This window comes from Triticum dicoccoides, chromosome 2B (genome assembly GCF_002162155.2).
Source record: "Triticum dicoccoides isolate Atlit2015 ecotype Zavitan chromosome 2B, WEW_v2.0, whole genome shotgun sequence".
In the NCBI taxonomy this organism is placed as follows: Eukaryota; Viridiplantae; Streptophyta; class Magnoliopsida; order Poales; family Poaceae; genus Triticum; species Triticum dicoccoides.
In genome coordinates, this window is record NC_041383.1 from 803,304,119 (window position 1) to 803,314,802 (window position 10,684).

General features: G+C 49.7%; 1 protein-coding gene across 1 annotated transcript; it reads right to left on the reverse strand.

Moving 5' to 3' along the window:
* Positions 1-928: 928 nt before the first annotated feature.
* On the reverse strand, positions 929-9,957 carry LOC119361501. The gene is made up of 4 exons (XM_037626678.1): positions 9,471-9,957; positions 3,697-4,118; positions 3,441-3,593; positions 929-1,428 (listed from the first exon to the last, which is right to left on the reverse strand). Exons 1-4 carry the CDS (start codon positions 9,955-9,957, stop codon positions 1,099-1,101), a joined length of 1,392 nt encoding a protein of 463 aa, XP_037482575.1. The 3' UTR covers positions 929-1,098.
* Between the last annotated feature and the right edge of the window lie 727 nt (positions 9,958-10,684).

Sequence of the window (10,684 nt, forward strand, 5' to 3'; positions counted from 1 at the left end):
TTAAAACTTATGTGCAACAAAAGTAGGAACAATGATGCTGAAGTGCCTCGCTCGCCTACTGAATAATTATTCGATTCACTTCGTCTTTTGTGAAACACTATGCAGATCGTGTTCTTATACTCCGACCTAACGGATACTTATTTGTCCACTTCTTATTTGAACTGCAGATACAGAAAATAAAGACTTCATGATGTTCCTCTCGTGGGTCATATTGTGGTTAGTGATGCGTAATTGGAGCGAACCAGGCTGGCATTTTTGAATCCGTGTGCAGGTGCGCCAGGTTTGAATTCTTTGGAAAATGGAAGAAGATTGAAACCTGCTCCTGAAGGAGACATTCACATTTGCTGAAGCATTACAAGTCTATAGTGCAAGTCCAACCTTGTCCAGAACTTGGCATTGTTGATGTAGGATCAGATGAGGCGTTGGCTCCTTGAGGCAACAAGCTATTCAGTATGGATACAACATAATAACGGCTAAAGCAAAAGGCTAAAATATCTCTGCTGTTTTTTTTTGGTTTGGTTTATCCTATGAAATTTATCATCGACATTGGTAGACCAGGTAACAAATATGATGGTATATAATTAAACTGTAGATTACTGTCATGCCAAACCTCAAGAAACACAGAGAACGCCTCGAGAAACCAAACAAAACAACATATGTACCTTTGACCGTCTCCATGAGTATGGAATTTCTCAACACATAGCAAAAAGGTGTACAGGAATTTTCTCTACAGTCAAACCTCTGCTTCCATTACTTCAGTCTGATGCTGGTATTGACTAGACAACTTCATCAGGAAGCAAAGGTCCCAAAAATGGCAGGTAAAAAATCAGCAGAAGGTAGGCCCGCAATTACTCGGTAAACTGAAAAAGAAAAACATGCATCCAGATTCGAGTACACACATTTTAATTTAGCTAGAGTGTGATCAAGTATTCCCAGGCTACCAATAACCAGAAATTAGTATTGCGAGGTCTACACTGCAAAAGTATTCTCAGGTTACCAATAACTAGAAATTAGAATTACAACCGACCCACAGTCATTGCTCAAGCTGCTGCAAGCCTGCGAGCATTATGAGACCACTGCACTCCCTGACCATATCCGTCAACAGATAATTATCTTCACGGATGAGGATGATCCATGTGTGAGTTGCTCCTTAATCCGATGCCTGCTAGCTTTTTCCGCCTTGGATCTTTCAAGGTTGTCGGCATCGCAGTACCTGCATGGGCTTTCACCGTACAACTTGATTTTCAACAACCCCACAACTCGTTCCATGACAAGCCTTATATAGTTTGTCACCTTGCCTTCATCCTCGCACCCGAAGATCCGCAGCACCTTCAAGTTCAGGTGCTTCAAATCCTTAGATGGCTCCCACACCACGTTGGTCTTCTCGGCACTGTCCTTGGGCTTCTTGGTACATGAATGTCGAGACAACTTCAAGCAACGATATAGAAAGTAAGCAACACATGTTAATTAAACTGCCACCGACCCATAAGAACAAGATGACAACAATTGTATTAAATAGAAGTTTAGGCCCCTAGGCACTTTTCAAGGAATTTGCATGAGTTAAATATTTAAATCGTAAGTATGGCACATGAATATGCTTCTAAGGTTCCATTGTAGTTACAACCATATTTTCCTCTTATTTCTTTTAACCAAGATTCTTTGTAAAATGAAACATAAGACGGCGATGTGCATCACTCGAAGCAGAGGCTAGGCTCTCCTCCTTTTCAAAAAAAAACATATCACGAATTTTTGGATTACTGTAACATGAGATACGATCCAACAATTTTGTTTGCCTTGCATGGACATTGTGTCACTGCAAAATTACAATGCAGCTTGTATGCACTACATCTAGTATTTATGATAAGTTGGTGACTGGCTGGAAATCAGATCAACTTTTCGGTACATTTTTAATGCTGAATATCCAAAAAACATATCATCGTCAAAATGTAGCACTGGTGGAAAAAGGGCCTTTGGTCGCGGTTCGCAACTGCCATTAGTCGCGGTTGCGCAACCGCGACCGAACGGGCGCGACTAAAGGCCCCCCCCCCTTTAGTCGCGGTTGCTTAAGAACTGCGACTAAAGGCCCGTCCACGTGGGCGCCAGGTGGCCGTCGGGGCGGACGACCTTTAGTCGCGGTTCTTGTGGCTAACCGCGACTAAAGGCCGCCACAGGTTTTTGAAAAAAAAATTGAATTTTTTTTTCAAATTTCTGAATTATTTTAACCTCTAGTCTCTAATCACCACCCCTCATCACTTCTCAATTTATTCTTTTATCACCCCTCATCATTCCAAATCATCTAACTTCCCAACCGGTCACCCATCCCTATCACTACTCCAGCCCAAGCACGCTTAACTTCCGGGTTCTATTCTCCCACGCTCCAAGTCTGCACTTGTTGTTTTCCTGACAATAATAAGATGTCAATCCTATTAACCTTCAGGAATTTTGCTTGAGCATGAAGTGACACATTTCACTGTTTGAGTTTGAAACTATTGTTTTAAAAAACAATAATTATTTAGTAACACTAATATTTCTTGAATAATTAGTTTGACCATTGTTTGACCACAGTTTGACCACAGTTGACCACAGTTTGACCAGATTTGACCAAAATTGAAATAATTAAAATAATTATTTAGTAACACTAATATTCTAGAATAATTAGTTTGACCATTGTTTGACCATAGTTTGCCCACTGTTTGAATATTTTTCAATTTTTTCCACTCTAGATCTTACAAGCCCCGTAACTTTTTTTCTATTAGGTTTTTGAGGATTTTGAAAATGTTTAACGGGGTTCCCCCCGTTAAATTTGGATGTAACTTTTCGAGTAGATGATTTTTCATATAAAAAACTTTTTCATCCGAGTTAGTATGCAAAAGTTATGCCCATTTTTACAAATTTCAGAGAGATTTTGCAAATAAAGTCAAAATTCACATTTGCAAATTTTCCCAACAACTAGACCACATATCACATGAGAAACTTATTTTCTTTTATTTTTTTGACATTTCCATTATTTTCTTTTATTTTTTTTAAAACTGAAAAGGCGATCCCGGGGGGGGTAGAGTTTGAAAATGGGACCTTTAGTACCGGTTCGTGGCACGAACCGGGACTAAAGGTCTCAACCCCATTAGTTCCGGTTCGTGCCACAAACCGGGACTAAAAGGGAGGAGCTTTAGTCGCGGTTGGCCTGGCCAACCGCGACTAAAGGCCTTTGGGCACCTTTAGTCCCGGTTGGCCTGGCCAACCGCGACTAAAGCCCGCGAGCGCCCTGGGCCCAGGCATTTGGTCGCGGTTCATCTGCCGAACCGCGACTAAAGACTTCATTAGTCGCGGTTCCTACAGTTTCGCGACTAATGGGGCTGGACGGAAGCCTCTTTTTCTATCAGTGTAGAATGAGCAGTGTACATGCTAAGATGTGGACTAAATTAGAAAGAAGGTTAAGTAACACTTACTATCATATCATATAGGGCAGGTGTAGCTTCAAGGATAAACAGTGTCCAGCTCAAATCACACTCACTGAAGATACGCAGAAGAAGCACAGAGGTCAGGTTTCTCAATATAGCAATGAGCTGCTTCGGAGGTTCTGGCTGAATCCAAATTTGCAGCAAGAAGATACATGCACAACTGAAACTGGTAGAAGAAGAACGTATGGTATGAAGATGCAGAAGATTTATTTAAGTAGTGCACAGGAATTATGTTTACCATTTGGTACTCAAAACTCAGAGTCAGTATCGACAGGTTCCTGGCACTCCTTGACAGGCACTCGCTCAGCGCGAATGGCTTTTGCCATGCCTTGGCATAAGAAGAGAGGATTACACCGCGAAGCTCAGGAACGTAGCCGAAGCGCACTGGAGGGTTCTCAAAGAGGCAACATTGGCACTCCACTTGCCTAAGCTTCGGGACAGAGACAAGCTCAATCTGCGTGCACAAAAAGCGGATGAAGTAGAGCTCCTGGAGCTCAGAGCACGGCACATCAATCTTGAGTGTGGACAGCGGATCAAGCAGTCTGCAGAATCTCAGGTTGAGGTGCCTGAGCCTACCGCAAGCGCTAATGAGGTCAGTGATGTCTGAATGTCCAAAAGCAAGATTTTGGAGCGTAAGCCTTGTGAGCCACGAGAAGGCGACTGGGTAGGTGTAAGACAATAAGTTTTGGGAACCAGCACAACCCTCTAGGGGTGGCTTATCTCATTATATATAATGGTTCTATTACAATACGTACATAGGTACAGAAGCTATACATAGTCTAACACCCTCCCTCAATCTTAGCCACTTTTTAAAGAACTGAGAAGGGTAAGATTGCGCCTACCAGCCTCAAACTGTGGCAGTGGTAAAGGCTTAGTGAAGATGTCTGCAAGTTGATCCTTAGATGAGATAAACTTGATCTGGAGTTGCTTCTGTGATACACGTCCCGTAAAAAGTGATAATCAACTTCAATGTGTTTCATTCGGGCATGAAATACTGGATTTGCAGAAAGGTATGTAGCACCGATGTTATCACACCAAAGAATAGGAGGCTGTGGTTGAGACAAACCCAACTCCTGAAGCAAAGACTGCACCCAAATAATCTCTGCAGTAGCATTAGCCACAGTCTTGTACTCAGCTTCAGTACTGCTACGTGACACAGTAGCCTGTTTCCGAGCACTCCAGGCGATCAAACAGGGCCAAAGAATACTGCATAACCCCCCGTGGATCGCCTGTCATCTGGGCTACCAGCCCAATCTGCATCAGAGAAGGCCGAAAGGACCCGAGAGGAAGTCGGCCGAATATGCATACCAAATGTCAGGGTGAACTGAACATAACGAAGAATGCGTTTAACAGCAGCCCAATGAGTATCTCTGGGAGCCTGAAGATACTGACAAACCCTGTTAACAGCATAAGAGATATCTGGTCTCGTGATCGTCAAGTACCGAAGTCCACCAACAATGCTCCTGTACTCTGTGGCATCCGCAGGAGACAAAAGCTCACCATCAACAGCTGTTATCTTGTCAGTAGACGACATGGGTGTGGTGGTCGGTTTGCACTTCAGCATGCCTGCTCTTTGTAACAACTCCAAGGAGTACTTCTTCTGCGTAAGGACAAGACCAGTAGCACGAGAAGTGACCTCAACTCCAAGAAAGTAGTGAAGCTTCCCAAGATCTTTGACCGCAAAATCAGCACCAAGAGAGCAGACAAGAGCATCAGCAGCATACTGAGAAGAGCTGACAAGGATAATATCATCGACATATACCAAAAGATACATAGTGACTTCTGGCTTCTGTAGAAGAAATAATGAAGTGTCAGCAGTGGACGGCACAAACCCATGAGCACAAAGGGCAGAGGCAAGGCGGGCATGCCAGGCACGAGGAGCTTGCTTCAAACCATATAGTGCTTTGGAGAGACGACAGATATAGTCAGGACGATCAGGATCAGAGAAACCAGGCGACTGTTTCATATAAACCTCTTCCTCCAAAAAACCATGTAGAAAAGCATTCTGCACATCAAGTTGACGAAGTGACCAACCACGAGAAACAGAAATGGAGAGAAGAAGCCAAATAGTGGTAGGCTTGACCACAGGACTGAAGGTGTCCTCATAGTCAAGACCATGGCGCTGCCGAAAACCGCGAGCAACAAGTCGCGCTTTGTAACGCTCAATAGATCCATCCAAATACTTCTTCACTTTGAATACCCATTTTGAGTCAATAATATTTACCCGTGGTGGTGGAGGAACGAGAGTCCATGTCTTGTTACGAAGGAGAGCATGAAACTCCTGCTCCATAGCCTCTCGCCAATGTGGAATGCGCAGAGCAGCCTGATATGAGCGAGGCTCAGAAGATGGATCCGCAACAGCAGCAGCCAAACAAGCAGCCAACCAAGCAACCGTACCATCCTTACGTTCCTTAGGTTTGAAAATGCCACTGCGACTGCGTGTATGTGGTCGGGACACAGGAACCACCGAGGTCGACGGAGCAGCCTGCAACGGGCTGGAGGACGGCGACGTTGACGAGTCAGCCGGTGACGAGGAGCCAGACACAGTAGCCTCGGGCTCGGTCGGCGAAGAAGGTCGGCCGACCGGCGAAACCGGCAGAGCAGACGAAGCAGCTGGCGACGCCGGCGTCACAGACCGGGCCGATGGCGAGCCCGACATAGTGGGCCGTGGCGCGGCCGATGTCGCGGGCCGATCCGCGGATGAAGGCGACGTGAGGACAGCGTCGCGGACCCGAGCTGCAGGCGAAGACGGCGTGACGGGCCGAGCCGCGGGCGAAGACGGCGTGACAGGCCGAGCCGCTGAAGACTCGGCGGCCGCTGGCGAAGAGGGCCGAGCCGCTGGAGACTCGGCGGTCGCTGGCGTAACGGACCAGCAGTGGAGATGGTCGGCGCGACGGGCTCTTCGGGTGACCATGCATGGGCACGCAAATCGATGCCATGCAACATAGGGCGATCAACGTGCCCATCAGAAGGCGGTGATGATGATGGTGAATCCTCCAAAAGCTCCAAACGAGCCCCACGTCCGTTTCCTGCACCATGGTTAGGTAACAGCAAAGGAGAGTATGCAACATCATCAAATTGGTCAGAAGCAACAGAGGATGAATGCAGAGATGGTGGTTCGACAGTGGACACAGGAAGTTTGGCAAAGGGAAAAACATGCTCATCAAACACGACGTCCCGAGATATATAGACACGATTAGTGGGAACATGAAGACATTTGTAACCTTTATGAAGAGAGCTATAGCCAAGAAAAACACACTTCTTAGAACGAAACTCAAGCTTGCGCTTATTATATGGACGAAGATGCGGCTAACAAGCACACCCAAATACCTTGAAAAAGGTATAATCAGGTTGTTCATTAAGGAGAACCTCAATGGGAGTCTTCATGTTTAAAACACGAGTGGGAGTACGGTTGATGAGAAAGCATGCAGTGGTGAAAGCATCACTCCAAAACCGAAACGGAACAGATGCATGGGCCAAAAGAGTAAGACCAGCTTCAACAATATGACGATGCTTACGTTCGACTGAACCATTCTGCTGATGTGTATGTGGACATGCTAAACGATGAGCTATCCCAAGCGACTGAAAGAAGGAGTTGAGGTTGCGATACTCGCCCCCCCAGTTCGACTGGACATGAACAATTTTGTGCTTGAGAAGACGATCAACATGTTTTTGAAACTGAACAAAAATATCAAACACATCAGATTTGCGTTTAATAAGGTAAAGCCAGGTAAAGCGACTATAAGCATCAACGAAACTGATATAGTAATTATGACCACTGACAGAAGTCTGAGCAGGACCCCATACATCTGAAAACACAAGTTCTAAAGGATGCTTCACCTCACGACTGGACTCCGAAAAAGGAAGTTGATGACTCTTCCCCTGCTGACAAGCATCACACACTGCTACATCTTTATTACTAGACAAACTAGGAAGCTCATGACGACGCAAAATATTACGGACAATAGGTGTGGCCGGGTGACCAAGACGAGCATGCCACTGTGACGGAGAGACCCGAACTCCACTGAAAACACGGGCGACGCCAGGATGCTCCAGACGGTAGAGGCCCTGGCACAACCGCCCACTAAGAAGAATGTCCCTCGTGCCCCGATCCTTAATAAAAAGATCAAAAGGGTGAAATTCACAAAGCACATTATTATCACGTGTGAGTTTAGGAACTGAAAGAAGATTACGGGTCACAGATGGAACTCGAAGAACATTGCGAAGCTGAAGACTCCTATTGGCATGTCTAGTGAGAAGAGATGCTTGACCAATATGAGAGATGTGCATACCTGCTCCATTGGCGGTGTGGATCTTGTCGGAGCCATGATAGGGTTCACGAGTGTGAAGCTTCCCCATCTCGCTGGTCAGATGCTCTGTCGCCCCAGAGTCCATGTACTAGTGTGGATCGATGGAGTAGGACTGAGTGTGTCCCTGTTGCTTCTGCGGCGAGGGACGATCAGCCATGGTGACCTGACGGGCATTGTTGCGTGTATCTTTGTCGTCATTGCCAAGACCAAGGAAGCTTCGCTGGAAGCGCTTATGACACTTGGAGGCCCAGTGCCCATCGCGGCCACAAAGCTGGCACACACGTGGACCACCAGCCCCCGGTAAGGTCGCAGTAGGTGGGGGGGCCGAGGCGGGCGATGGTGGCAGCCCCAAGGGAGACCGGGGTGATGAATAAGAGCGGCCACCCTTGGTGGCGGCGTTGGCCGAGAGGGAGCCAGTGCCCCTGGTGCGGCGAGTCTCGACCCGTTGCTCAGTGAGAAGGAGCCGAGAGAAAACCTCGTGTGCCAGCATGGGTGTCGAGTTGCCCCGCTCGTTGATGATCTCGACTAAGGCATCATACTCCTCATCAAGACCATTGACAATAAACGAGTTGAACTCGGAGTCGGTTAGGGGCTGTCCAATGGAGGCCAATGTGTCGGCGAGGCCCTTGACCTTGTTGTAGAACTCAGTGGCAGTGGAGTCAAGCTTCTGACACTCTCCAAGCTGACGACGGAGTGCAGAGACACGAGCCTGGGACTGCGCTGCAAAGGTGCGCTCAAGGATGGTCCAGGCCTCATGAGACGTCTTCGCGAAGACAACAAGGCCGGCAACTGCCGGCGAGAGCGACCCCTGGATGGAGAAGAGGTTCGCCTGGTCCTGCCCCGTCCAGACGCGATGGGCCGGATTGTAGACCGGACCATGCATGCTGTCTACCAGCGCGGGTGGGCAGGGAAGCGATCCGTCGACGTAGCCTAGCAGGTAGTGACTCCCCAAGAGCGGGAGAACCTGCGCACGCCAGAAGATGTAGTTGTCGGCGGAGAGCTTGATGGTGATGAGATGACCGAAGTGAAACGGCGGCGGCGAAGACGATCCCATCGAGGAGGCTGCCTGGGGTGCAAACACCATGGAGGCAGCCGGAGGCACCGAAGCCGATGCGGGAGGAGGCGGGACCGCAGCCAGGGCGGGCGCCGCAAAGCTCACGGCCGGTGCGGACGCCGCAAGGCCCGCAGCCGGGGCGGACGCCGCCAACCCCGCCAGCGGGGCGGTGTGATCCGCTTGCGGCAGGAGCGGCGGGACGACGCCTGCGGAGTCCGCAGCGGACGGTGGCGCCGCGGTGTGGACCACGAGATCACGCCCGAGCGAGGGCGCCGGCGGCATGGAGAAGACGGAGCCGATGCTCCTTGTCCCGATCGGAGCGGGAACGGAGACGGCATCGAGCGGGAGGTTGAGCAGAGCCGCAAGAGAGGCCGGGAGGAAGCCCGCAGCAGTGGAACCGGTGGTGGCGGCGCTCGATATGGTGGCGGCGCGATCGGTGGCGCGGCGGCGGCGGTGAAGGCGGCGGCGGCTGCGGCGGCGGTGCGGGTATTAGGGTTTAGAAGCGGAAGCGATCGTAACCTAGCGTGATACCATGTAAGACAATAAGTTTTGGGAACCAGCACAACCCTCTAGGGGTGGCTTATCTCATTATATATAATGGTTCTGTTACAATACGTACATAGGTACAAAAGCTATACATAGTCTAACAGTAGGCGAGAGAGAAGGCCATGAGCTCCTGCCGAATCTCAATGTCGCTGCCCAGCGGGTCGGTGAACGGCAGGGATATGCAAAACTCAAGGCATTCGGTGTTGCCCAAGCTCACGATGTCCTCGACGAGGTGGCCTATGGAGCTCAGATGAGGGGGAGACATGTAGAAGCTGAGGACGAGCACCTTGAGGGCAGGAATCTCGCACACGCCCTCGGCGGGAGGAAGCCGAGCGAGCAATGCTTGTGCCGCGCCTATGAACGCGTCCATGACCCCGAGCGTCGTGGCACCGCGGAAGTGACCGGCGTCGAGGTGCACGCGCGAGAGGTGGGTGGGGAGGTGCCGCCACCGCATGGACAGCGCGCCGGCGCGGACCGCCTCACGCAGGTCAAGACGCTTGAGGATGTCGAGGAGGAGGTGGTCGGGGACCGCGCTGATTCCGTCCTCGCCGCCGTGGCCGGCGTTGCGCTTGGGCGGCGGCGACTCCATGGTCCTGACCGACTGACTGAGTCCCATTTTTTGGGGGTGAATAGCTCCCATGCGACGTCGTTGGTGTGAACTGTCTCTCATGCGACGTAGTTGGTTGTAATCGCTCTCATGCGACATCTTCATTGGAAAAAATAGCTCCCATGCGACACTACTGCCTAATCCAAAGACACATGTTTAAAACTCGAATCAGGTGAGCGGGACCCACAGCATGGGACCCACTAACTTATCCAACTCAGCATTGGTCAGGTGAGCGGGACCCATAGCGTGGGACCCACTAACTTATCCAGGTCAGCATTGGTACAAGAGGACACCGAGCCGTGCCCCGAGCCGTGCAGCACCCGAGCCCATCCTCCCCCCTCCCCCTCCCCGACCGTTGTTGTTCTTTTTCTCCGGCGACGACGCGCAGCAACGCCGTTCCGGGCCGCGACCTAGCAATGTCGAGCTCCGCTTCAGCCTCCCGCCGCTCATGGCCGCGCTATGGCGCAGTGCCCATGACAAGATGCCCTGCATGCCCACGTATCGCACCCCTGAAGCGGCTAGTCACAACGACCGACAAGAATGGCAACCTTGGGCGGGAATTCGTGAAATGCGAGAGCAAACCAGAGCAGGGAAAGGTGAGATTTTACTTCTCAATATGCCAATTTTGGTTTTTGTCTCCCAATTTCATATTTGCCCATTTTTCCCCATCGGATTTGGGATTTAGGGTTCATCTTTCCGATTTCAGAAA

Bases quoted from the DNA above. Each gene is read 5' to 3' on its own strand.
- LOC119361501 (XM_037626678.1), bottom strand. From the start codon at position 9,957: ATGGAGTCGCCGCCGCCCAAGCGCAACGCCGGCCACGGCGGCGAGGAC. The intron at 4,119-9,470 runs GTTAGACTATGT...ACACCTACCCAG, and splicing joins GGCCTTCTCTCTCGCCTACT to TCGCCTTCTCGTGGCTCACA. The intron at 1,429-3,440 runs GTTACTTAACCT...CGTTGCTTGAAG, and splicing joins TATATGATATGATAGTAAGT to TTGTCTCGACATTCATGTAC.